The 27,726-nt window shown below is 44.1% G+C and overlaps 1 protein-coding gene across 9 annotated transcripts; it reads left to right on the top strand.

Moving 5' to 3' along the window:
• The first annotated feature begins 214 nt into the window (after window positions 1–214).
• GIT2 (GIT ArfGAP 2) lies at window positions 215–27,599 on the top strand. Of its 9 annotated transcripts, XM_032706056.1 has the most exons (22): window positions 215–333; window positions 5,128–5,261; window positions 5,786–5,898; window positions 6,603–6,708; window positions 7,006–7,092; window positions 7,194–7,324; window positions 7,801–7,895; window positions 8,555–8,600; window positions 9,097–9,102; window positions 9,444–9,495; window positions 9,971–10,043; window positions 10,370–10,467; window positions 10,749–10,860; window positions 11,766–11,908; window positions 12,695–12,844; window positions 14,894–15,142; window positions 16,512–16,601; window positions 19,147–19,229; window positions 19,322–19,504; window positions 24,392–24,455; window positions 25,299–25,544; window positions 25,826–27,599. In XM_032706056.1, exons 1-21 carry the CDS (start codon window positions 282–284, stop codon window positions 25,509–25,511), a joined length of 2,280 nt encoding a protein of 759 aa, XP_032561947.1. In that variant the 5' UTR covers window positions 215–281; the 3' UTR covers window positions 25,512–25,544; window positions 25,826–27,599. The 9 variants fall into 9 exon arrangements, with proteins under 9 accessions (XP_032561947.1, XP_032561946.1, XP_032561949.1 ...); XM_032706055.1 differs by having other exon boundaries at window positions 25,299–27,599; XM_032706058.1 differs by having other exon boundaries at window positions 9,447–9,495; window positions 25,299–27,599.
• Window positions 27,600–27,726: the final 127 nt, after the last annotated feature.

The raw sequence follows: 27,726 nt of genomic DNA on the forward strand, positions 1-27,726 counted from the left end.
AGAGCGGCCTCTCCCGCCAGGCTCCCGGAGCACCGTCTCTCCCATCCTCCCGCCGGGAGGACGTAGCGGGAACGCTCGGCGCTGCCGCGCTGAAACAGCGCTCGATCTGAGGCAGGTCCCTACCAGGAGCTGACACTGCGGGCTGCCAGGAGTAAAGATGGCGGCGCGGGGCGCCGTGCGCCTGCGGCGCGGCGCCGGGTGAGGTGGTGCGCATGCGCGGTGCCGGCGCGGGGCTGGCGGGGCCCGTTACCGGCCCCGCTCCCGCTCCCGGCGGGGCCGCGATGGCGAAGCGCCTGAGGAGCAGCGAGGTGTGCGCCGACTGCAGCGCGCAGGGTGAGCACCGCGCCGGGCCCGGCGGCACCGCCCCTCCGAGCGCCGGGGGTGTCACCGCCCCCGTGAGGGGCCGCGGTGGGATGGCTGGGAAGGGACCTCCGAGCTAATTCCGTCCCACTCCCTGCCACGGGCTGGGACACTTTCCTCAGTGCAGGTCGTTCCCAGCCGCGTCCTGCCTGGCCCTGGGCGCTCCAGGGGTGGGATAAATTCCGTGTTGGAGCGCCCGGGGGGCTGAGGCGGCAGAGCCCCGGGAACGTCCTGTGGGTATCCGGCTGGGCAGAGGGAGATCTGGGGCTCCCCAGCTCGGCAGGGATGAGGGCTGACAGAAGTACCCCTCGCAGACACGGCTGACAGGTGGGGAGTGTGTCGCTGGGAGGGACGGGGCTGTCCTGGGGAGTTGGGGAGGTGGGAGCCGGGCAGGGTTTGGGGCCATTCCGCCCTTCCCGTGTTCCAGGGTCAGGGGGGTTAAGCTGAGCCTTGTCCCACGGCCGGGGCTGAGTGTTGGTGTCCCAGACTGCCAAGGAAAGTGGTGCTGAGGGCTCTGACAGACGCGGGGCGGACAGGCTCAGAGCAGCGTCTGCTGTGTGTTGACACGTCTCTCACTGCAGATTGGTTTGGAGCTTATGGAGACAGATCTTGTCTTTAGAAAGGCAGTTCCGTCTCCTGACCATCTGTAGTTCTGCTGCTCTTACATTAACTGTCCTGGTTAATTTTTTTTTTTTTTTAATCAGGTTGTCTTTCCTTCTCTGAGGTTTTTGCTGTTTGTGTTCTGTGCTGGTTCTTCCAATATAATTAATTAATTATGTATGTACTGAAATTAATTAAAACACTATAATGTAGGTAACATTTGAATGGCCAGAAGAAAAGATGTGGGAGAGGGAAGAACAACTTGTATTAAATGTGACTTACGTTTTAAAAAAAAAAAAGAATAGTAAAAATCCCAGTCTTCTTACAGAAGAAATTCTCCCTTGTGAGAGGGGTGAGGCTGTGGCACAGGTTGCCCAGAGAAGCTGTGGCTGCCCCATCCCTGGAAGTGTCCAAGGCCAGGTTGGAGGAGGCCTGGAGCAACCTGTTCTAGTGGAAGGTGTCCCTGCCCATGGCAGGGACTGGATGAGCTTTCAGGTCCCTTCCAGCCCAAAGTTGTCTGGGATTCTGTGACTCTACTTGTATCTTCACAGAATTCTGTTTTTGCAGTAAACAGATCTGACATCTCTCATGCAGGCACTTGTCCCTATCACGCAAGGGAGCCTATCTGTGCTTTTAAACATCAGGGTGTTTTGACTCAGATAAAGCTCTGGGATTGTTTGTCTTCCTTAAGGTGGTCAGGGTATCAGAATCACTGTTGGGATAATCCTGTAACCCATCCCTTTATTGTGTCGTGTCGTGACATTACAGCATTGTCTGGTATTTATTTATTTACTACAAATCTGCTGTCTGATCCATAGATGTAAAGAAACCTTCATTTAATCCTTTCTTAAATAAAATAAGTCAAACTCTTCCTTTCCCTAAAGCAGAGGGGTTTGGGGGGGGGGTCGGCTGTGTCAGGAGCCCTGGGGGCTGCACCAGGTCGGGTGAGCCTGACACCTGCATTAATTAGTGCTTCCCCTGGGACTTCCTCAATACTCCCTTTGTTTCTGTGGCAGAATGTGGAGAGGCTTCTGTTACACGAGCTGATCTTACCGGAGCCCTTCTGGTGCACTTCCTATCCCAGGCAGGAGTTCACTCTCAGACCCACGGCTGGGCTTGTCTTCATCTCACACTTCCTGTTTTGAATCACCCTGCAGGTTCCTGAAAGTGCTTGGCCCCGGCTCTGCAGCCTCTCCCCTCTTGTCTTCTGTATCAAGACCAGTGTGGGCAGCAGGACCAGGGCAGGGATTGTCTCTGTGCTGGGCACTGCTGAGGCACCGCGAGCGCTGTGTCTGGTTCTGGCCCCTCACGGCAGGAGAGGCACTGAGGGGCTGGAAGGGAACAGAGCTGGGAAACGGTCTGGAACACCAGGAGTGGCTAAGGGAGCTGGGGGGGCTCATCCTGGAGAAAAGGAGGCTCAAGGGGGACCTTCTGGCTCTCTGCATCTCCCTGACAGGAGGGTGGAGCCAGGGGGGGTCAGGCTCTGCTCCCAGGGAACAAGGGACAGAAGGAGAGGAAACAGCCTCAAGCTGTGCTAGCAGAGGTTCAGGTTGGAGATTAGGAGGAATTTCCTCATGGAAAGGGTTGTCGGGCTTTGGAAGGGGCTGCCCAGGGAAGTGGTGGAGTCCTCTTCCCTGGAGGTGTCCAAGGAATGACTGGACATGGCACTCTGCTCTGGGCTAGATGACAAGGTGAGGATCAGTCACAGACTCGATGGTCTGGGAGGTCTTTTCCAACCTAAATGATTCTAGGATTCTGTATATTTTGGTACTGGCTTAAGCATATTCTGATCAAGTCCATAACTGGATCTCTCTTAAAAATGACTCAAATAATTTCCAGCACAGATGCTTCATTCCATTAAATTTAAACCCAAAATATCCATTTTCCCATAAACTGAGAGCACTTTCTGCTTCTTCAGCCTGCCTAATACCACATCCCTTCTCCCTTTCCCATCCCCATCTGTTCTTTGGAACAAGTAAATGGTGCTAAGCCAGGTGTGGATTGAAGTGAGGGGCCACAGATGCAGAAAACAGGTTGCAGTGCTTCACTTCCCCCTGCTTTTTGATCAGTGCTCTCCCCTGTGCACGGCATCAAATCCATCCTGCTCTGTGTCCTTTGGGCTCCTGGAACCTTTGCAGGAGCAAAGAGCCTTCTCTTGGCCCAGTGTGCTCAGCTGCTCAGTTTCCCTGCTGAATCCATCTGTTGTCTTTCCTTTTGTTTTCCTTTTACTGCATTTATTTGCATCCCACCGTCCGCATTTCCAGCAGCGCCCTTTTTTGAGGGACTCTACCTAAACACAAACCCTTTCAGCAATGTGATTTCTCTTAGGTACAATGTACAAGCTGAAATTACAAGCAAAGCCTTGGCTTTTATTCTTCAGCAGGGTTTTTAAACCCCTTTTTCTGCTATGAAATGACCAAATAAACAGTGGCTGATTTCATCGGGGTGAGTTGCTGTTGTTTGGAGCCAGTTGAGTTGGGTATTGGGGTGGATGTAAAGAAAACCCCCAACGCTGGCTGTTGGTTGTGCACTGAGTGATGCTCAGGAGCAGCCTGGGAGCAGTGACAGGAACAGGAAAGGGAAGGATCCCGAAGGATGTGATCTGTGTGTGATGAGCTGGGCTCTAACGAGAAGGGATCAGGCTCATTAATCTGGAAGGCTGCCTCAGTTTGTGTCCTTGGGTTACAACAGATACCTCTCACTTCATTGCCATTTTTTTTCCTTCTTGGAAGTGAAAGCTGTTAAAGTAATGGAATGATTTAACAAGGAGGTTGTATGCATGTTATTGATTTGTTTTTTAAATTAAGTTAGGGTTTTCCTTAAAACATCTGCTTTAATTGGACTCTGGGCTGTGATGGTTATCGTGGATGAATAGACTCCCATCCCTCGTGGCCCAGGGTCCAAACAGGTTTGCCTGCATTGCCTTCAGCACAGACAACATCAGCTCTGCTCAGAAACCACAGCTGTGATCAGATCTCATGTTCAAGGATTCAGCCAGTTTGTTGCATGGGTCAGAGAAGCCTTTTCCCTGATGCACCATTGCTCAGATGTGTTCTGACAGCGCTCAGAAGGCCTCTCATCAGATACCAGGCTCACGTTGTACTCGGCCTGAGACTCATCTCTGCATTTGAAATTAAGGTCTTTCCAAAATAAAAGAGAATTCCTTGATTTCCTTTTTTGTTCTCCTGCGATGTGCTGGGTCAGGAGCTCTGTCTGGCTGCTCGGTCGCCTGTTCCTGCAGGGTTCTGGCACGTTGAGTTTCACGTGTCACTGACAGAAATTGGAGTTTCTTCTGGAGACTGAGCTCCAAACAGCCAAGGGACCTGTTTGGTGTCCTGTTGGGCATTTATTGTTTCAACCTGATGTACCATTCCTACTCGGTTTTATGCTTTCTGATGTTTGAAGCTCCGTAATTGCTCATATATATTATTTACTACTTCACCTCCCGTCAGTTGTCTTTCTGCGTTGCTTGTAAGATGATTCAGTTTGGATCTAACGAGAGATAAAGTTATTTTGCTTGACAGTTTTGGATATTACTGAGCCTTTGACTTGACATGTATGTACTTTTTTTTTTTTTTAATTATGACACTCTTGAGTGTTTTTATTATTTAAAGTGGAAGTTGAAAGAATATTGTAATAGTATAGAAGTGAAGACTGAGTAGTCAGGGAAAAAACCTGACTGCTGTTCCCACTTTGTGTGTATGGACTGGGTGTTTTTAAAAAAAAAACAATAAAGATTTTTGTGGCAGGTTTGGGTTTTTTCCCAAAAATAAACCAACTGGAGTTTTTCCAAAGAATAGGTAGGTGCTGTTGTTAGGAATGTGGGACTCCATGAAATACCAAGTAAAGCACTTCAAGGCGGTGATAAATTCAGTGTCCTGTTGTGCTTGGAAAGGAAACTATTTTCACAGGAAGAACTGCAAGCAGTGGGGTTTTTCCCAAGTTTCCACAGCGGATCTCCTTGCTGTCCTGGGAATCCCTCATCCCCCAGGAGGGCAAGGGCTGGTGTTTCCCATTTTCCCAGCACCCAGAGCCCCTGGCTGTAGCATTTACATACTCACAGAGTGGCTAAGCAGGGAAGAAGGCAGAGCTCCTTGTTTTGGAGTCTGTGTTTGAAATATAAGGTCATGTTGCCTCCTGTGTTGTAATTAATGGGTTCTTTTCCAGATCCTTGCTGGGCATCCATAAACAGGGGGATTCTGATCTGTGACGAGTGCTGCAGTGTCCACCGGAGCCTGGGCCGCCACATCTCCCAAGTGAGGCACCTCAAACACACGCCGTGGCCTCCAACACTGCTGCAGGTAGGAAAGAAAACTGTCCTCTTTGGTTAAAACTGGATATATTAATTTTTTAATATCATTAAACTGTTGTTTGAGAGGGGCTGGTCCTCTTAATCTTTCATTTTCTAAGTTAGTCTCCCCTTGTTTCTCTTGTTTTCTGTGATGGACCACTAATACTAGACCACTGAAATCAGAATTGTCTCTGCCTTTTTAATTTGATACCTTTGCTTTGGATGGTCACCTCAATTTTCTTTCACACTTCTTCAACAGATCTGCATCAGCCTAAATTTTCAATGTATAGCAAGGTTTTCTTTTCAGTAGAGCTGCTGTTGGGAAGAGAAGGGAATTTCAAAGAGCTTCTTACTACATTCCACATCATAACCTCCTCAGCACGTGTCCAGTTCTGATATCCCAGTAGGTTCTGGGTGCTGGCACACAGAATGGGAATCTGTTGGCTTGATATCTGCTTGGAAATAATTACAGATATTTGATTAGTGCAGCCAGCAGCACAATGTCAATGCCTGTGTGTGTATCCTGGGTTTCAGATGGTTGAAACGCTGTACAACAATGGTGCTAATTCCATCTGGGAACACTCTCTGCTGGACCCTGCCTCTGTCATGAGTGGACGGCGCAAGGCCAGCCCGCAGGACAAAGTGCAGTAAGTGGGAAATGGCAGAATTATTATTTTATAGAACTGTAATTATTTTATTCAGCGGTGACAGAGCAGCAAGGAATCCATGGGAACCTGTGTGTGTTTTGTTACTGGAGGAGAACAAGACTAAACTAGTTATTTGTGCACCCATTATTATTTTTTCTTTACTTTCCAAGGGTTAGTTTTTAAATATTTATTGCAAAAATTCATTGCTTGAATTCCCCGAACTGTTGTCTCCTGACCTCTCACTTTAAATAGTGAATAGTCTTTGAATCAAAAGACTTTTAATTCTCATGCCACGTGCTTCAGTTATGTGAATGCTGCTAAAAAAACCGAGTTTGGCTGATGAATTAAGCAAAAATTGGGAGATTTCTGTCACTGATTATGGTGCTTCATTTTAAAATGTAAATAACTGCATATAGTAAGTATAGATCTGTAGTTGGCATCATTTCTTTTCAGAAACACACACCACATGCCGTGGTCTGCAGATACTTTGATATTAGTAACAGAAGTTTGCTCTGCATAGTCAGACAATCAGCGCTGGGTTGTTTTTTAATGAAAATATTTTTCCACTTCTGACTTTGCCACTGGCAAAGATCTGATTCCATCTTCACTTGTGAATTTTCCTTTTTTTCTAGAGCATCTGTATTACTATGAAGGCACTGATATTTCTTTCCTTTCCCTTCTGTTGCCTGGATTTCTGTTTGCAGTCCCAACAAAGCCGAGTTCATTAGAGCTAAGTATCAGATGTTAGCGTTTGTGCATCGCCTGCCGTGCCGGGAGGACGACAGTGTCACTGCCAAAGACCTCAGCAAGGTGAGGGGGCACCTGCAGGGACAGCACAGCAAACCTGACTCACTTCAGTTAGCTGCTTTTGATTCAACCACTGCAGTTTTTCTGCACTGTTACATAAATAAATAGAGCTTAGCTTCACCCTGAAGCCGCTTTTTTTTGGTAATATGTATGGATACTGGAAGCGATGGTTGAGAGGCATTGATTTAAGTTAATTGGGGAAGAACTCTTGCACACCACTTTCTGAAAGGATTGATGAAAAGGAAATGGTGATTCACTGTTGTTGCTGTTGTATTAAATATAATCCTGCTTCTTTTCCAGCAACTCCATTCCAGTGTGAGGACAGGGAACCTGGAGACCTGTTTGCGGCTGCTTTCCTTAGGAGCTCAAGCCAACTTCTTTCATCCTGTAGGAACACTCTTTTCATTGTTTTGATAAACCATCAATTATAGCTCAATCTTCTGCTCAGGCCTGTTGATTAAGTAGATATTTTCCTTCATCCCTTGTAGGAGAAAGGAAACACCCCTCTCCATGTTGCTGCTAAGGCAGGACAGACTTTACAGGCGGAACTGTTAACGGTTTATGGTGCTGATCCTGGCACACAAGATTCCAGTGGGAAAACTCCAGTTGACTATGCAAGGTAGAAGCTCTGACATATATTACCTGATGTTCATAAATCACGTGAGGAACCTGCTTAGATACGTTTCTGTCCTGAAAATAATCTGGATGTTAAATGCTGATTATACTTTTTCTAGAAGGAGTGGATGCATAAAGAGTATAAATAGGCATTTTTGTCATTTCATAGCTCGTGTTCTGGGTGCTTGAGACAGTTGTGATCCCAATGACACAGGCTGTGCTGTGCCAGGCTAGCAGCTCTCAGGAAAGGGATCTGGGGAGAAGAGTGTCTGCAAGCTCAGCCAGCTGAGTAGGCTCCAGGGGTGTGAAATAACTCGGGAATTGCTGTGGGAAAGGGCTGAACTGCACAGATGGGTTGGGATGCACAGGGTGGAACCAGGTTGTGGGTCTGTGCTGGGTTGTTCTACATCAATTTCTATGACCATTTTTAATTCTGTGTGTCTCAATGACTGACTGATGTCCCCTCTGTGTGTGAGCCAGACAAGGGGGGCACCACGAGCTGGCAGAGCGGCTGGTGGAGATCCAGTACGAGCTCACAGACAGGTTGGCTTTTTATCTCTGTGGCAGGAAACCAGGTAAGCACAAGAAACTGCACTCTGAGGTCTGTCTGTTTAGTTATAGGACAGTTCAGACTGTGGCATATGATGTTTGTGTCAGTGTTAATGCACTTTTTATTTCCATTTCAGATATTCTAGTGTTTATATTCTGTATAAATTATACAGGAAGAACCAAAGAAAGTATAAGATGCAAGATTAGTGATGATGCATTTAAAATTCAGATAAAACTGTAGGGTTTTAAATATACCTAGATTAAAAATTAAGCTCCTTTCTCTTTTGCCACAAATGCATGTTCTATATATAAACTGTAGAAATTCTTCCAAATCGTTTCTTGCAATTGAAATGCAAAAGCAGGAGAGTGTTAATTAAGTAGGTTCCTTTTGAACATGAGCACACCTGCAAGTTTTTAGCCATTAGCTGCCATAAAGTCACCTATTTTAGAACTTAATATTCTTTTTTAATATGATTTTAATACAGTTAATAAGCTTTAAATGGAATCTTTGATAATAGCAGGAAATTGTGGTAGGAGTCTTCTTTTAAGACTTGCTAACTCTGTGTAATTGGAAATTGAGTAATTGCATGCAAAATAAATTATTCTGTGTTTGCCTTTTCCTTATATTCTTGAAAATCATAGACCAGTACCAACCTATTAAAATGCAATTTGTTTTCAACTCTAGAGCACAAAAACGGGCAGCACTTTGTTATACCTCAGATGGCAGACAGGTAAGTTGCTGATTCCATGGAATGTTTGAAAACATCAAAATAAAATACCCCCTAATGATTACATTTAATTTTCTTTCTGAAACACCTTTTAAGCCCGTTGCCATTCCAACTTTTTATGTGTGCCTTTATTAATCTTGGAAGCTTTTTTTCCTAGAAAGGATATTTTCATATAAACAAAATCAGAAAATTATAGAAGTTTACTGTGTTTGTTAAAATGCAGGGGGAAGGTGAGACAATTCTATTAAGGGAACACACCTGGGAATTCCTAAGTAACAGATTGTGTAATAATTTAAGGAACAATTGAGGTGATTTCCTGATTTTTTAAAGTAATACTTACAAGAAAGCTGTGTTTTCCTCTGAAAATATTTATACTTTTGATCATCTGAGTGTTTTTAAGTTTTGGTTGTGAATCAATGAAATAATATTTGTACCAAACATATCAAGTATTAATTACAAGTCCCTGTTTCTCTTTTCTTGCTGTGCAATTGGAAATAAGACGGCTGTAAGTAAACTACTGTCCAACCTACTGCTTGCAAAATTTCTATGAAAAGCTTTAATAAAATTAAAATTATATGGGTAAAAAATTGTGGGTATCCATATTCCAAAGGATTTTTGGGATTATTTTTTTTTAAATTTAAGATTGTTGTGTTTGAAAGCTTTTGAATATGCTAATTGTGATATTGTATTAGTAACATCAGTGTGTTAAAAGTGATACTAAAAATACTAAAATATTAAGGGGTTTCAAATAGAAGTGACATTTTAATCACTGAGTTATTGGAATGTAGAATTTGTGTTTAAGCCATGACATGCTGTAGATGTAATGATCACATCTTGTTTTCATAGCAGTCTGGATGTATCAGAACTGGCAAAAGCAGCCAAGAAGAAGCTTCAGTCTGTAAGTAAAACTCCTTTTCTAGACATGGCAAACTCCTCACTTCATCTTTCAGGCTTCCTAACACAAGGATCTCTTGAATCACCCACTGCAGGAACAGTTGGAAACACAAATATTTTGTGGGCCTTCGCTGTTCAGTTAATCCCAAATCTATGGTGGTGTTTGGTACCTCATTCCCACAGTGGCTCTGCTTCACCCAAACACACGAGGTCTTTTTGTGGTCAGATAGGAGAGAAAAATCCATTAACCAGTAAAGAAGTGTAGAACAGAATTGTTGTCCCTGTACCCAGAAATTGGGTGATCATCCAAGTCTGCTCCATGGATTTACCTCACTGGGCAGGCTGAGAAAGGAGCATTTCTATAAATTATATAGACTGAAGAAAATAGAGCAGAGTTGTGCTCTTACATTTTCTCTGTTACGGAGATCTTATTGGGTTTAATTTATTTTCAAGCTGTAATTATTCTCTTCCACCCTTAGCTAAGCAACCACTTATTTGAAGAACTTGCCATGGATGTGTATGATGAAGTTGACAGGAGGGAAACAGATGCAGGTGAGTGAGGCTTTCTGGAATGAAATAAGATAAATCTGAATTGTTACGTTACAAAAAAGATGCTAATCCAGCCACATGTTCTGTTGAAATGCTTCTGTATTCAGTAATTACTGCTGATGGGAGTTTCTTTGTCTTGCATTGTATGAAGGGGATGTTAATTCAAAAAATGCTGTGTTTTTCACAGAGTAGGGAACCCTCTGGGGAAAAAGCCTTCCTTTGAATTGATTGTGTTTGTGTTTGAAATTGTCTTTTATTCTTTGACAAGAAACACTGTCGAATAGTACAGGAAGGTTATTCCCTGTTTTTGTTTTTTCCCTCTGGAGCAGTTTGGCTTGCAACTCAGAATCACAGCACACTTGTGACAGAGACCACAGTGGTCCCTTTTCTTCCCGTAAATCCTGAATATTCCTCAACCAGGAATCAGGTATGAAATCTTCTTAATGCTGAAAAATAGTCTAATAGACCAGGTAATTTAATAGGCCTAAGGAATATTGCTTTACTATATTTCATTACTGTAGAAGAGTTACATCTACTTGGAAAGAGGTTAAAATAATTTACATTTCCCTTTTAAGTCACACTTTTTGCAATAAATGTAATTGAATAGTCAACTCACTCTGAGTGTATAGTCTTAGTTTTTCTGGGAACTCTGCTGTTCATCTAACACAGGATATACTTTTATTTTCCTTGTATTATTCTGTAATTTAGGGAAGACAGAAACTGGCTCGATTTAATGCCCATGAGTTTGCTACACTGGTCATAGATATTTTAAGTGATGCCAAACGAAGACAACAGGGGAATCCTCTCACTGGTTCCAAAGGTGAGTGAGCTTCTGTTGTCAGCTCCTCTGAAGGCAGTTCCTCAGTAGTTCAGTCATTTCCAGAACCCTTTCAGCAGTGCTGTGTCAATGGAGAGAGAGAGAGAGATTGTTTTTATAAATAGAAACTAACTCGTGGATATCAGGCTACTGACAACAGGCAGTAGGCCACCAAAATAATGCCCAAATATGGAAGATTAGTCTGTTTAACTTGGTATTTGTAACAAGAATCAAGGGGGATATGTGCAATTTAGGAACGTTCTTTTGTGATGGTTGTGATTTTTATAATAATTTGATAATATTTTCTGGAATACTCCTGAACAGTGCAAGAGTGACACTTGTCTCCCCTGGCATCTGGGATAATGGCAGGGGTTTAGATGTTGGAATTTCTGGCTGCTCCCTACATGCAGGACATGGCTGTAATTTAGATCTTATTGCTAATTCACCTAACAAAAATGTTTATATTCTGTATTTCTTGAGCATGACAGATAGCAAAGATCACAAATACTTGTGTTAACAACAAGGCAGAGCCACACTTCTAGCCATGATGGTATGAAATAACATTGGAGCACTGGTTCTCCCTCTGGAGAGAAAACACAAAAAAATCTTTTCTAACTTTTAATTTTTCCCTGTATTTTTCATTTGAATGCTGGCATCCATTTGTCCAGGGTAGTCTGTTGGGTTTTTTTAGAATGTGTGAATTTCACTGAGCTGTTAAAGCGTGATTCTCATCACTTATTTTAACTTGCCTAAACACTTAGAAGAAATGAAAAGGCAAAACCATCAAACTAGTTTTGGACAGTGGTAATTCACACCTGTTAGGTGGATCTGAATTAATGTTTTAAAAGTGTGCACTTCCATTTCTTCTCCAAACTCCCTTGTATGTTTTTTAATGTGTCGATCTGCAGAAAATGTGGAACTGATACTCAAATCAATCAGCAATCAGCACAGCAGTGAGAGTCAGGATAATGACCAGCCTGACTATGACAGTGTTGCTTCAGATGAGGACACAGATCTGGAAACAAATGCAGCTAAATCAAACAGACAGAAGGTAGGCTTGAAATAGTGATACACACCCTGAATGTTACTCATAAAGGGAATCTGCAGTCAATCCTTCCCCTTGTGAAGGGGGATTTAACTTGCATAAATGATCAGAAAATGGATTTTCAGATTAATTTTCAAATTAATTTTGTAATCATGCCTCACTCTATGAGTTTTCTAATAAGATTAAGTGTTGTGACTTGAGGAATTTTTATTGTAAAAAAAAATACTTCTCTAGAAAAGTAATGTGTGTATCTGGAGATAAGATAGAGACCTAATTGCATACATGAAATAATTGCATGTACCAAAACATCCTCAATCAGTGATTCCATGATATTTCATGAAGGTACTGCTTCCTACTGAAGAAATATTTACAGCAGACCAATGTGAACAAGTGGTTTAAACCATTCCTGAAAATAATGCAGAATGGTTGAAAAAGGGGCAGTAGGTCTATTAATTCTACTTTAATTTTCCCCTGATGATTTGCACACTGGATGTTTAGCAATCTATCTTTTATGACTTTCCAGTTCTTCATTGCATATTTTTAAAAATCCTTATGAAAACAGTATTTTGTCACTGAAATGCTGAGACAAATGTTTTTAGAGAAGCTAAGAGTTGATTGACAGCGGATATCTTTTATAGTGGACTAAAATGATGCTAATTAATGGATCTTATTAATTTAACTTAGATTGAACTGTGATTCTTTTGAAGTAAATACATGAAAAGCTGTAGAAATGTCATTGTTTTGTTTCCTTCTTTCTCAATGGTTTAAGTATTTTTCTGTTCCTGTTCCTAGAGCCTGGATTCAGACTTGTCAGATGGACCAGTGACAGCCCAGGAATATATGCAAGTTAAAAATGCTTTGGTGGCTTCTGAGGTGAAGATTCAGCAGTTAATGAAAGTGAACATCAACCTGAGTGATGAGCTGAGGATCATGCAGAAAAAGGTAACAGGCACAACTCTGTAACCCCTCAGCTCTTGGGGTGTCTGAAGTTATTAGAATAAAACTGCTGGAGCTGAGGATGCAATAACCCAATATTGGGATAGTGAGAAAACTCTAATTTTAAAGAGCTGCTCTGGGGTCAGATATGACACTATAAATATTTATGTGCAACACATGCTTTGAATGTTGTTTTTTCTGGAGCTGATGCTGATCTGACCCAACAAATCATGATGATGATTTGACTTATGTCAAAGCTTTGACATAAGTTTTCCAAGTAACAAGACAGTTTTTGCAAGTCTTGTGTGCTTTTATTGTCTTCAAACAATGAGGAAGTAAGTGCCATCTATATAATGTACTTCCAACTTTTCCAGTAAATATGTTGGTGGGTTTTTCCTGTTATTAAGCCTAGCTGGAATGAAGAGAAATTAAAATCCAACCTAGTTTGGCTGTACAGAATGGTCTGCAATGTGACAATACAGTATAAAGTTCTTGTATACCAGGAGGCCAAGATTTATTTGTTTGCCTGTGTTTGAATCCATGGGAAATAGCACCTATAGGACATAGTGATAAATTCAATTCCTGCCTTAAACCTGCACTGTGGGTTTGTCTGGACAAAGGTAAAGTAGAGATGTCTCATTTACAGCACGAGTTACTATGAGTAGATGGTCTGATACAAAGAGAAAACTGAACATTTGTGCTAAAACCCTGAATTAAAAGCTCAAAAATCTGAGTTTGGAAGCCAGACCTCTAATTCCTTATATAAACAAATCAAGAATTTGTTGTGTGCTTTGCAAATAGAGGCTTTTGTGGGGTTAAGGAGAATTTATATCTGTACTGAGTTCAGTCTGCTGCCTGACATGGTAGCTAGAAAGGACTGGCTGCTTCCTCAGATTAATCCCTTTAATTAGTGTTTAAAATCCTATTTTCCAAATAATTAAAATCCTGCAAGAGTGACATATAGAGAAAGTTTTTCAGGCTGTGCTTGTGCAGGTGAACCTGCTGTTCTGGGCAGAGGTTGATGCTTTGGAGGGTGGTGAGACTGTTCAGCTCTTTGTACCTGAGGCCAAGCTAATTCAGCAGGTTGGAGTATCCTTGTTTGTGAAGGGCCAACATTCTCTTCTGTTGTGTTCAGATCTGCTGAGATGGTGAATACTGGGGGATCTCACGGTGTTTCCTTGGTCTTTTAACGGCTTGTACTGGTTGAGCATTTCTCTTGCATCAACTGAATTAACTTTCCACTTATACTGAGTTTCTTTAAACAGATATAGTGTATTTAGGGTAAAAAAAAAGTCTTCAGAGCCTATACATTAATGAGGCTTTAGTATATTCATGTGGTGTAGAAGGAGGGAAATCATTGCTGTGCTGCAGTGTTCTTTACTGAATCTTTTCTTTCTGATGTGTTAATATAGCAAACTTACTCCGAGTAACTCCACCAAATAAAACAGAATTGGTGCATTTTTACTATCAGTCAAGTAATAATCAAAAGCTTTAAAATGCTTTCTTCTTGGCTTCTTAGAAAGCAGTAGCTGATGCTTAATTTTCATAAGCTAAATTTTCTCCTTGCTTTGCAGAGCAAGCTCAAGTTCCTTTGTGCTGCCTCTGGTGTCTGTGCTGCAGTTCTGGCATTGTCACATTTCATGGGCCTTATGTTAAAGTCTGCTAAATTCTTGTATTGGCTGCTGAAATGGATCACTTTGCTTGGAAAACTGTTGTGTTGTCGATCCTTTCCCTCACAACTTCATTATATCCCACAATTCCTGTGCCAGTACAGCAGCCGGGAAAGAATGGATCGTGTGTTTTGAACTACAGCACCCAGTGTTAAGATCTAAATTAGCTTGCAGTGCTGGAAATCAGCACCTAAATATTTCCACATCTGGAACACAGATGTTTCTGTGCTTATACCAAGCAAGTCAAGTAGATTTTGAAAAAGAAATGAACCCCCAGCTACCAGTAACTGGATTTGTTATTAAAGCTGACAAGCGTGTATTGCATGGGCAGTTTGCTCTTGGCACTTGCTGTTAGGAAACAAACACTGCTAAACATTTCTTTCAGCTTCAAACGCTACAGAGTGAAAATACCAACCTCAGAAGACAGGCCACAACCAATATCTATCAGGTCCAAAGTGGTTCTGAGTACCCAGACCCCACCACCAATTCCTCCTTAAAGCGGCGCCCGTCGGCCCGGGGCAGCAGGCCCATGTCCATGTACGAGACTGGCTCGGGGCAGAAGCCCTACCTGCCCATGGGGGAGGTCACCTACCCAGAGGAAAACAGCCCAAGGCTGCAGCCCTTCCCTCCACACGTGAGTAAAACTGCTGCTGCTTCTGCATTTCTTCTCATGTTCAGCTTTCCTGGCTCTTCCAGCTCTGCTCGTTCACCGACGCTGCTCAGCTCTGCCTCAGAGAGGAAAAAAACCAGAAGGAATAAGAACTGTGAGAATTGTTCATGTTTGCTGTATTAACATGTCTGCAGGAGCCTGATGGTTTGAAAAGTAGAAGCTATAGCAGTCCTGGAACATGTAAACTGGAGCTTTTGGCTTCTGCTCAGCTGTTTTTTTTAACCACAGTATATATGCCAAATATCAAAATGTGACTGTTTGAAAATGAGGAAGGAAGGAAAGTAGTATTCAAAGAAGGCAGGTAATATTCATGGATTTGTTCAGATATACAGACAGATGCCAATTTGTGGAACTTCAGAACCACCTTGAAAAAGTAAAATTTAAGCTGAGTTTTCCACACACCAGTTTTTTTCTCTGAGTTTGCAGCTGGAGGCTGGAGATGGTTTAGATCTGTCAGTCAGATTCTTCTGGTTTAGTATTTTCCTGTGTGATGTGCAAATAGTGGAGAGGGAGTTCCCTATTACTAAAGAAATTTTGTACTGAGGTGTTCACACTTTGCATAAGTGACCCAGCACACACCAGTGCATTTACTTAATGAGTGCATTGAATTAACTAGTACAGTTAATTTTTTGTTATTATCTTTTTAGGTTTCCTCATGGGCAGAAACACAGGACAGTATTTTTTAGACACATATTTAAAATTTGTGGATTTGTTACAGCATCTTTCCCTGTTGTTAGCACTGTCTTGTATTTCCTTCCAGTTGAATGATTAAGACCTTTAAAATATATTTTAAAGCTATGGCATGAGAGAGGGCAAACGTTCCATGCACATTCCAAAAAGACAATCGAATGCACCAGGGAATCAGTGCAGAAATTTGTCTGCTGGGTTTTTCCCCGCCTCCAATTAATTAATTTAAACTATGACATCTGGATCATTTTGAATTATATTGGCATGTTGATACAAAGGCAGTTCTGGCAGCAAGAAATGTCAAAATTCATTTGTGTGTGATAGTGTTTGCAAAACATGACAGTGCCCCGTATAGGTCCTTTGGTCACTTGGTTTGAACACTGATTTGTTATGTGGAGTTAGTTAATTTGGCATTGTGGTGAATATATTTTGTTCTCTGTGGAATTTGGCACCTCTGGAGTGTCAATATTAGGGTGACATGAATTGTATTTTGAAAGAATTAAATCCACTCAGGCTAAGCTGAACTCTCAAAATCATTCTTGCTTTGTCATCTCCATGGTTTTAAAATGTTCCTTTATTTAAGTTAAGAGTTTATTTGTGTTTTGTTGTGGTTTTTCCCGAGTGTTTTTCTCTTTCCCATTTTTAGATCGGGAGGAGTGCGTTTGTGACCTCCTCTTCATCTCTACCTTCCTTCCCCTCCACGCTTTCCTGGTCAAGGGATGAGAGCACACGAAGGGTTAAGTACCTTCCCACCTTTTCCCTGGAGGAGGTGACATCTCCCCAGAGCCAGATGCCTCTCTCTTCCCCCTCTCCTGCTGCCTGGCCTTCTGCATGGAGCAGAACTCATCCCTTCATTCCTTCTGCCACACGCTGTGGGCACTTGCCTCTCTCTAACTTCACAATCTCTGGCGTTTAACACCACACACAGTTCTCAGATCACTTGTTCAGCTGCACAACACCAGAAGACAAGTTGGTTGCTGCTTGGACAGTGATTTTCCAGGCGCTCGCTGATATTTCTAAGCCGATGTACAACTCTCCCTGCTGACTAAAAGCACTGCATGAGGCCTGGCTTCAAAGCTGCTTTTCTTGGGGGCTGCACTTTGCACCAATCCAGATGGGCCTGACTGACTGTTTGTCTTATGGATAGCAAGTTTGGGGGTTTAGATGTCGAATGGCCATACTCTGACCTCTCCCTGCCAGGACACAGAACCTTCTTTTTAATTTCTTCTTCTCCCCATTTTATTTTGACTGTACAGTGTTTGAACGTATCAGTGCAGAAAATATTAGATTTGCAAGTAGGGATGGATGATAAAAATTTCAATCAAATATCCTGCTTGGTCAAAAGGAAGTCTAGATTTGGCTCCAGCTGATAGCAGTGCTGTGTGGTACTAGAAGCTTACAGAAGGTTTGTTTTGGTTTTATTCTATGCTGATTCTCTATTAGTGATTCCATAGTATCCTATTCTTTGTGATTCATTGTTGTGGTTTATTTTTCTGACCATATAATAGAGCTTTGCACTATTTGTATTGATGTCTCTACATCTGGGAGAGGGGAAAGGTTAGACCCTACACATGATAGTTTCTTATCTTCAAAACGTGTCACTTTTACAGTTGATCTTTACCAGCTGTTCTAAGGAATGTTCAAAAAATGCTGGTTTTGTTCCTTCTGTGCAGAGTAACTTTAAACTCCAGGTACTTCAGTGAGAATTGCTGGGTTTAACATTGGATGAGTGTTTAACAAACCTACTGGATCTCAGCCAATGAAAACCAGTTCCTGGTCACATTTTTTCTCTGTTCTTCAGGTAGAAGTATTATTTTGTAAGCAGATTCCTAAGTGTATGGATCAGGGATGCAGGTTGGAGGTGTCCCTTGCAGTCTAACACTTGAGATTCCCTCCTCATGACTTCAGGGTTTCTGGAGAGCCCCAAGGCTGGTTGTTCAGCAAGGATCTGTGGAGGACCCTGAGCTGCTGATCTCTGTGCAGAGTGACACTGGTGTGACATGGTTGCAAATGGACAAGCTGTAGTGGGCACTTCTGATGGGCTGTGCAGTTCTTAAAAGACTACAGTAGGTGGATGTGTGGTGATCCTGGGGCCTGGCTGCGGATTTGGCCTCCAAGCTCATTTTGGTATTCCATTCTTCATTCCACCTTCTCTCTGGGATCAGCCTCCCACTTTGCAATGGGCCTACAGTGCTCTGTCCAGTGTCCAGTCTCTGCTTCCCTGAATCCCTCCTTCCCTCGTTTCAGCTTCTACTTTGGAATTTGCCCTGCTCCCCTTTTGACACCGTTCTTCCATGGCCATCTGTTCCTGATGGTTGGGCCTCCCTTGTTGCATCCTGTGCTCTGCTCTGGGCCACATCTCTCACTTATTTGGCCTCCCAGCCTTGTATCAGTATCAAGCCTTCAGTGGCCTCAACTCCTCACATTTTGGCTCCCCACACCGTTTTGGGCTTTAGTCTGCAATGGGCCTTATCTGTTCTTGTGTCAGCCTCCGAACTGTGATGGGCTCCAAGTCTCCTCCATTCTGTGCCCTTTGATTTTCCACCCACAGTTTGTCCTCCAGCCATCATCTGTCTCCTGTCTTTATTTTGACTTTCCCATTGCCACATCTTAACCCTCATTTTGGTCTTCCATTTTGCAGTGGGCTTCCCAGGGACAGCCTCTGCTCTGGTGTCAGACCCTGGTGCTTGATTTGGCCTCTCTTCTGTCATGGCCTCCTTCACTTGGTTCAGCCTCATGCCCTGTGTGGGGCTTCAGTTCTTGTTTCACCCTCCCATGCTGGGTTTGATTTCCACTCTGTGTTCAGCCTCCCACGTGGGCTCTGGCCTCTGCTCTGCCATGGGCCTCCTGCTCTTGGTCTGGCCTCTTTCTCCCTGGGGTTCTGCCCCTCTCCAGTGGGCTCATGCTCACTGTTCAGGATCCTGTTTCATGATCCTGCCCTCTCCATTTAACCTCTCCTCCTGATGGGATTTTCTCCCTGTGTGCCTTCAGAGCAGTTTCAGTGGCAGGGGAAGGAGCTGTGTCTGTCTGTCTGTCCTGCCCCGCTGGGTGCCTGGCGCTCAGGCTGGTGGGGCTGTGCTGTGCTGGCAGTGCCCAGGGCCTCAGGTACAAGCTGCAGCAGAAGCCTGGCATGGGGTGAGGGGGCACAGCAGGCTCTGGGGACAGCAGCTGGTGCAGGAGCTGTTGTGCTGAGAGCAAGCCCACGTACATGGGAACAGCACTGGCACAGCCCAGGGCTGCTCTTCCCTGCACAGGCTGAAATCAGTCTGTGTTCCTTGCAGGCCTCAAAGCTGGAGAAGCAGAGCAGCGTGTCTGAGAGTGACTATGACAACCCCACCACCCCTGTGGAGCTGGAGGAGCCGGGGTAGGTGCTGTGACACTGGGCTGACACCTGGCTCCACATGTGCCCCCAGCCAGGCGTGTCCCCAGGCTGACCCCTGCCTTGTTCCCCTGCAGGTCGGGCAGGAAGGGCCGGCAGCGGAGCATTGTCTGGCAGGGGGAGGGATCCATCCCTGAGGACACAGACCCAGCCCCCAGCTCCAGTTTGCCCAGTACAGAAGATGTGATTCGGAAGACTGAGCAGATCACCAAGAACATTCAGGAGCTGCTGCGAGCGGCGCAGGAGAACAAGCACGACAGGTAAGGGGTGAGTGCTGGAAGAGCTCTGCAGTTGGTGAGAAACAAGGAAAATTCTTCTGGTGTTTTCACCTGTAGTACACATGAAGATGAAAAGTACAGCCCTTCCATTTCACACCTATAAAATGTGTGGGTCTGGTGTTTCCTGGTGTCCTAGTCCCTGCACCACAGGGTGAGTGGGAACCAGTGACCAGCCCCCTTGTGAGTGGGTTCTGGCTGCAGTTCTGCCTGTCCTGCCCTGCCCTGGCCGCTGCCCTTAACTTGTGCAGTTCTGCTGCAAAATAAGTGTTGGTTTAGATAAAAATCAAATGTGTTACAAAGAACTTGCTGCAAGTTTCTCTTGGATTTTCACACCTCCGTGTCCGTAGGTAAGGACACCCCACACAAATTTGATAGTTACACCAGGGCTTGTTTTAGGAGAAAATTACAAAGGAGGGAGAAATTGCCTTTCTTCTGAGGTGTTAGTACAGATGATGTACCAACAAAAAGTATTTTGAACTCTTGGGTTTAGACACAGCTGAGTAAGCAGGGCACTGACTCAGCACATCAGCCTGCAGCAGCTTTGGCTCCCTCAGGGAACTTCTGATCCACCTGAACAATTAATATCCAGCATAGCTGTGAGGAGTAAAAGTGATACTGCTCTTGCTGATCATCAGGTGGTGCTCCCACATAGCTCTTCCAGAAGGCTGTAAATAAGAATTACATATTCCCAGGTGTTAATGCATTTTAGGGCTGGAACACTTTGGTCTCCAGGAAGTCAGATCCTGCAGGCAGGCGGGTCCTCGCTCTGCTCCAGCCCCTGTGCCCTCTGTGAGGAGCAGCAGTGGTTTGGGTTGAGCCCTCACTTCCTGCCTCGCTCAGAGAAGTGCACAACAATTGCACTTTGGTTCTGTGTTTTTTCCTCCTTGTACTTTTCTATTTTTAGAAGGGCCAGGGCGGCCTCTCCCCCTGACGCTGAATGGTGAGTTCTAACGTGCTTGTGCTGAGCTCAGTGCCCTTGGCCAGAACCTTTTCCACTGCAATCCCTTATTACTTGTTTCTCACAGAGAAGGAACAGTAAGAGAAGCTTTAAATGAGTTTAGTTTATGTGTATATCACAGTTTACAGTATTTGAATTTTTAAAAAATCATTGAAAGAAAGAAGAGAACACACCTGGCTTTCACTGTTAAACTGATCAGATGTTTAAACAACCTGTTATGTTCATTTTTGTTTTCTTGTACCATGTGTGGGGTGGGGTGTTTGCCTGTACTTAGATGAGTGTCATCTTGCAAAACACTGAACTATGAAGCTGCTGCTCTTTATTTTACTATTCCCTGGCGTCCTTAACACAGGGGAATGCTTCCTTACCAAAATGAGTTACTGGGGATGTAATAATACATCCTCCAAGCTGGTGGTGGGAACGTTGTAGGGAAAAATCATGTGCTGTGTAGATAATTGGAGAGTAAAAAAATGATGCAAGAATATCATCTATTAATGAAACACATTCTTCCTTTCTTTCCTCACTCTCTCCCCCCCCTTTTCCCATGCTCTGAGCAGACCCTTGGAGCGTGTGGGCACACTCCAGCTCAGACACAGCCTCAGCTGCTTCAGCACACGGCTCCCCTGGGCTGAGAGAGCTCCCCTGCAGCCTCTGACCATGCAGCAGCCCAGCCCTGCCTCTTGGTACTCTGGCCTCTGTCCCTGCCTCCCAGGCACAGTGTCCTTTCTCTTTCTCTCTGCTGCCTCTTTCCCTCCCGCTCCATCTGCACGGGGGTCATGGAGAGCGATGCATGAAATGCTCTGGGTGATCAGGGACCTGCAGACCTGGGACAGCACCTGCAGTGGCAGCTCCCAGTGTTGATTTGGTGGGGAACAGCATCACAGCCTGAACTGGAGCTGGCTCTGGTGTAAAGGATTCTCCTGTCTCTGTTCTGTTTATTGTCCTTTGAGGTAAATTAAATTACAACAACTTGGCTGGAACTGGATGATCATAGAACTATAGAATCACAGAATGCTTGGGGTTGGGAGGGACCTAGAGACCATCACATTCCAGCCCCTGCCATGAGCAGGGACACCTTCCACTATCCCAGGTTGCTCCAAGCCCCCTCCAACCTGGCCTTGGACACTTCCAGGGATGGGGCAGCCACAGCTTCTCTGGGCAGCCTGTGCCAGCCCCTCACCACCGTCACAGGGAACAATTTCTTCCTTTAGGAATAAATCTTTGAGGTTTTATGTTCCCTTCCAACCCAAACGATTCTGTGATTTTATGAACTAACAGCACAACATGTGGTTGCTGCTTCTGTGCACCATTGCAAAAGAAGCAGGAGTTTCACATCCCCAGTGCAGAACATTCACACCTGACAGCTGAGTGTTTGTGCAGCTGGGGGTCAGATGAGATCATTTGTGTCTCAAATCAGTGAAAAAATGTGTTTGTATGGGATCTTCCAACCCAACCAAAATACTGTTTATAAGTACCTCAAATAAAAGTGAAGTTTAAGTGAGACGCTCTTCAGAAGAACTTCTCAGGTTCAAACCCCAGCTGACAAATGTCAGGATTAGAGGAGATGAACACAAGTTACTGGTAATGATGGATTCTTTTTCCAAGCTGTCACTACTTGAATATCTTCCTGATGTCTCACTGCAATGTGTGTAAACCCAACACACATGTCAGAGTATTTCACGAGCTCACAGTGAGTGTTTAGATGATAAACTAAAGCCATTTCTCCAGGACACTGCAGCTGACCTAGAGAAAGTACAATAAAACACATCATTAACCTGGGTCTTTCATTCAGGTTACTCTGAGGGCTTTCTCTGCCTTGTTAGCAAAAGGTTTAATCAGCAAATTTCCCTTTTATGAGGTGGGGTGCTGGTCAGTGTGGCTAGTCAGGGAGCAGATTAATCATTAACTCAACAGCAGAATGGGAATGTTGGTGAACTTGAAAGACCTCTCTCCACTTTTAGTTTGGAAGAATTCATGTGATTTGAGACACATGGAAATACTCCTTTTACAGCAATTTTCCTGCATTGCCAAAATGACCCCAGTGTGTTGCTTCTCTCTCAGTGCATTTGCAAGTGACTGCTTTTGCACCTTTGGTGTTGCAAGATGACTGAATAAATAACAACTGGGGAGTGGGTTTTGGGACTCTTTTTGCTTGAAAGGGCACTGACCTACCATAACCTACAAATGCTGAATAGTTTTCTTGAATGCTCTTATGTAGTGATTTTTGAGATTCTCATGTTTAAGATTGAATCATGTGAACTATCTTATGCTAAAACTGAGTCTTTGAAACATAAAAACGAGTCTTTTGAAATTAGACTTGTGACAGAGCACACTAACACTTCACTGTTTACCGTAAGTTTCACAGCAGTTTATGGTAAATAGTTTTAAGATCTATTTTGAACAGACCAAATTTCATTTGGTGTATAAATTAGATGGAAAATCTGTGAGGACCAATGGAACCTGTCTTTGCTTTATGAGCTAAGTCACCAGAATTACAGAATATTTAGCCTTAAACTCGCACGTGGTGAAAGCAGTTGGTAGTTTGGGGATGCATGTGTGTGCAGACTGCTGTGTGAGAATTGTGTCTTGTTTGTTTACTGTGTATTAATTAATCTAAGAAGGCATTTTTGCGTTCTGAAATTGCCTTAATGTGATGTTTTACCTTTAGTTAAACTTCACCCAAAAAGTCAGGTTGGAATTCCATATGGGAAGTTGGGCACAGCCCATCACAGCAGAGGTCTGGCCTTTCCATTTGGAAAACGAGAAAGGGAAAATACCTGCATGGTGCTGCATTCCTGGCTTCACCTGGTCATGAACTGACACCGGGGTGGAAATAAACTTACTCAGGTCTTAAACTTACTCAGGTCCCACATACAAAGTGATTTTTATTTTTTCTATCTGCTTTTAGTTGTCAAGACTGCAAAAAAATTTGCCTTTTCTTCCCCTAAAGCACCTCTGTATCACCAGATTTTGTTTAAATATTTGCAAGCTGCAGAATCTCACTTTACTTTGTGCCTGACTGACATGAACCAGTTTGGTTGGGCATGATGTCCTGCACACAACAGTAATCCACCAAACAGTGAGCTGAGCCACTCTCTGTACACTTTGGAGATGAATTCCAGTATCTAAGCTGTTGGGCAGGGGGGTGGGTTTAAGAAATGTGAGTATGAATTAATGTGCAGTTAATGAACTGTTGCAGCAAGTCCAGAGGAGGCCATGAGGTGGGTAAGAGGACTGGAGCACCTTCCCTATGGAGACAGGCTGGGAGAGTTGGGGCTGTTCAACCTGGAGAAGGGAGGGTTGTGTGGAGACCTCAGAGCACCTTCCAGTGTCTGAAGGGGCTCCAGGAGAGCTGGAGAGGGACTGTTCATCAGGAACTGCAGTGACAGGACAAGGGGGAACGGGTTCAGACTGACAGAGGGGAAATTTACGTGAGATATACAGAGGAAATTCTTCCCAGTGAGGGTAGTTGAGGCCCTGGCACAGGTTGCCCAGAGAAGCTGTGGCTGCCCCATCCCTGGAAGTGTCCAAGGTCAGGTTGGAGGGGGCTTGGAGCAATCTGGTTAAGTGGAAGGTGTCCCTGCCCATGGCAGGGGGTGGGACTAGATGGGCTTTCAGATCCTTTCCAACCCAAACCAGTCTGTGATTCTGTAATATTCAGACATATTTCCATAATTGCATACAAATGGAGATGTTCCTGACAGCAGTTGGTGTAACAGGTGTGAACAGTTATTGCCTCAAACCCACTCTGAAGAACAATGAAAACTTAAGGAATTATTTTGCACTGTTGGTTAAGTTCTTGCTTTTTCTGAAGTTACATAGTTGTTTTTAGAGTAATAGCCACTGAGTAGTGAACTGGAAGAGGAAGGAGAGTCTCTCCATAATGAGTAACCCAGTGCATCTTTTTGCAGCTATATACCGTGCTCCGAGAGAATACATGTGGCAGTAACAGAAATGGCAGCTCTGTTCCCAAAAGTAAGTACCTGCCAGCATCAAAATGGCTTTGGCCTCATTCCCCATGTGTAGATTTCCCTTCATAATAAAAACCAAAAGCCAGAGGAAGGGAGAAATTATGAGGTGTTTTACACGTTGCACCTCTGCATTTATTAACATGGCAGCTGGGAAGGGCTAAAGTGTGAATCCAGGCCTCTAATTGTACTCTTGAACTTAAAATTCTTAAGAATTGCACGTAGTTCCTCCAAAACTGGAGGCTACTTGGATCTAGCTTGAGGAGTTGTGTGGTTATATGGGAATTTCACTAAACTCATCACCCCCTTTTCCATCTGAGTGCTGGTGCCTGGATTTCTTACTTGCAGGCATGTTTAGATCTGTTACCCATCCACCAAAGTGATCTGTTTGTTCACAGCAAATTTAGGGAGAGACATCTCCATGACTGAGTTCTTGTGAACTTACCTACCTTTCTAAACTTACCTTACTACCTAAACTTACCCACCTTTCTAAAACTGCCAGCAAAGATCTAAGGCTGTTGTACCCGTCTACACTGATCATCCTGGACACACTGTCCCCTCCTGCCAGCCAGGACATGGGCTGGGAGCAGGAAACAGGCACCAGAAAATGTGTATGAGTAACTTCCTACGGGAGGGTGAAGCAGCATTCCCTGTGCGCTGCCTGGCAGGGGCTTGACATCTCCCTGAGATGAGAGAGGAGAAATTGCGTCTCCCGCCGCGCGGAGAGGCCTGTGCAGAAGGACAGGGCCTGGCAGCAGATGTCCCCCATCAGAGAGCCCTTGTGAGCACTCCCAGCTGCTGAAAAGGGTTTGTTGTTCTGCCTAGTTCAGCTTCTGCTTTCCCTCCCCAGAAGCCCAAGTCGGAGCTGGTGAGGACGTCCTTGCGCCTGCTGACCTCCAGTGCCTACCGGCTGCAGTCGGAGTGCAGGAAGGCCCTTCCCGTGGAGAGCAGCCCCAGCACGGACATCCAGCTGGTCACACAGCAGGTCATCCAGTGCGCCTACGACATCGCCAAGGCTGCCAAGCAGCTCGTCACCATCACAACCAAAGAGAACAACAACTGAGTCACTCGGGGCTTTTTGGGCTTGTTTTTTAAAGAAGGTTGGATTTCGACACCAAGGTGTGGGACTATTCGAATTTTTACGAGGAAAAACTTAAAGGGGCAAGAAACTTTTTTTTTTTTTTTTTAAACTCAGTATTATTTTTGCATGTTTTCTAACAATCTTATGATTAATTTAACCCACTGCCTTATTTTGTGCCTGTGTTGCCAGTGTAGTTATGGATAATAGCATGTTGCAAATAGCTGTCGAGCCAATACCACGTCCCAGTGCTGTCTCGAGCTCTTGTAGATGTTTCCTTGGGGCCACGTTCTGCTTTCAGATCCTGCTTGTGGGACTCCTCTGGAACCACCTGCACGGATGGGAGGGCAGTGTCTGCCTCGCTCCGTCCATCCTGGAGCCTCACCTGCCAGGATCCCTCTGGATGAGGCTCCGAAGGCTCCGGGACCCTCACTGCCAACCAGCAGGAAGGAGGTTTGTCATCCTGGTAACGGGGTACAAGCCGAATATTCTCTCTTCCCATATCAACTGTTGTGCAATATGTTTTTAGTCTGCTAAACCAATAGTAGTTGTGGGCATCCAAGCTTGTTACGTGTAACTCTACAAGGTCTTTGTCACTTTATCTGTTTTGGAAGGAATTTGAAACTTAATAGTTATTTCTTTTAGTTGTCACTATGCCATTAATATATATGTTTGATGTTACTTTTAGGGCATTAGTGGTTAAAATATTATCCTTTGTTTCTGAGTTAGTAATTCATTCTTAAGTTTCCTACAGAATTTTCCTGTCATCTTCAAGGCACCGTCTTGTTTGCAGCAGCCTTGCTCAGTAACTCCACATCCAATTTCACTAAAGGTTTCTGTGCTAATTAACAAAAAAAGGAAGTTAGAAGAGTGCCAGTGCAAAAGCAGCTGTGTCTGCCATGGTATATAACCTCTGTACCTCAACATATCCAAATGTGAAAACATTTCTTATATCTCCGAAGTTTTTTATGCAATTCCTTCAAAATTTGACAACTTACTGAGTAACCCCTGCCAGGCTGCCTGGCCCAAGGGTGGGTGGGTCCCCAGTGGCCACATGTGCTCCAGGTTTCTTCATTCCTAACAGTTCACAAAAGTGTGTCAGTCCATAATTTCAAAAATGAGACATTTTGGGAATCTGAATTTCAGGTGGGAGAGGAAATCATTGATTTTTGCTCTGCCTGTGTCCCATTTGGAAGTGTGTTGTTACTGCCCAGGAGCTGCAGCAGGGGTTGGTTCCTTTTTAAATTATGGTGTGTTTGCATGGATATCCAAACACAAGTGCCATAACACTGCTGGATTCCTGATGCTGTAACTGGCTTCCAGAGTCTGAGGGAGGAAGGAACGGAGAGAGGAGATGACAACTCAGTAAATTAATGTTCTTCACTGCGGGGTTTTATTTCCTTTCTGCCCTTCTGACTCCCAGAAGCATCTGTAGCCTGATGGGAACACAGGCAGGCTGAGATTAGAACTGCAAAAGACCTTTTTGAAACCTCCTTCAAAATCATGCTCCTGGCAATTAAATAGTGAGAATCTTCTAGGAACTTAAATTGGAATCACTGAAAGGCAGCAGCTGGTCTTTTTCAGTGTCTCAGGACACTTCTGTGTGCTGTTCTTTAACATATCTTACCTGCTTTCCAAAGCAGGGTGGCACTGAGTTATGGTGTTATTTATCTCTTATTTAAACCTGCCTTTGATCCAAACCCAAGGGACACTTTGGTAACTGCCAGCCCTTGCTCCAGCTATGCTGAAATCAGAGGGGTTCAAACCCAGCAGGGGAACCCACGAGCAGCAAGTTCATTAACCCTCCCATCACACAGCACTGCAGTCACAAAGTTTATAGCACCTGAAACAACAAAGGTGGTTTTTTTTCTTTTATTACTAGATCTCCTCTTGTTCCCCTGTAAACAAACTTGCTCTTCCTTTACAAAATGCTGCAGAGGAAAGGAAAAGCTTTTTTGCCTTTTTTAAATCCTTGTATTTATCAGTGTCATTCTGTCTGTACAATATTTTGACCTAATCTTTTGTTTACAGTATTACTATAAAATGCTAAAACCCTTTCGGTGTGTGAAATAATTTGGGCTTATTTGACTGCTGCTTCTGGAAAGATCTTGGAAAAGGTTTCTCTAGTTGAGTAAAGTGCTGGGGTGACTCCCATCTTTGTCACAGCCCTGTATCAGCTCCTTGTGCTGTGACAGGACTG

The sequence above is a fragment of the Chiroxiphia lanceolata genome, chromosome 18 (genome assembly GCF_009829145.1).
Source record: "Chiroxiphia lanceolata isolate bChiLan1 chromosome 18, bChiLan1.pri, whole genome shotgun sequence".
Taxonomy (NCBI): Eukaryota; Metazoa; Chordata; class Aves; order Passeriformes; family Pipridae; genus Chiroxiphia; species Chiroxiphia lanceolata.

What these genes read in the sequence shown, in the direction of transcription:
- GIT2 (XM_032706055.1), top strand. Translation starts at nt 282, where the DNA reads ATGGCGAAGCGCCTGAGGAGCAGCGAGGTGTGCGCCGACTGCAGCGCG. An exon ending in AGCCCGCAGGACAAAGTGCA is followed by an intron (nt 5,899 to 6,602) that starts GTAAGTGGGAAA and finishes TTCTGTTTGCAG; the next exon opens with TCCCAACAAAGCCGAGTTCA. An exon ending in TCTCTGTGGCAGGAAACCAG is followed by an intron (nt 7,896 to 8,554) that starts GTAAGCACAAGA and finishes TTTCAACTCTAG; the next exon opens with AGCACAAAAACGGGCAGCAC.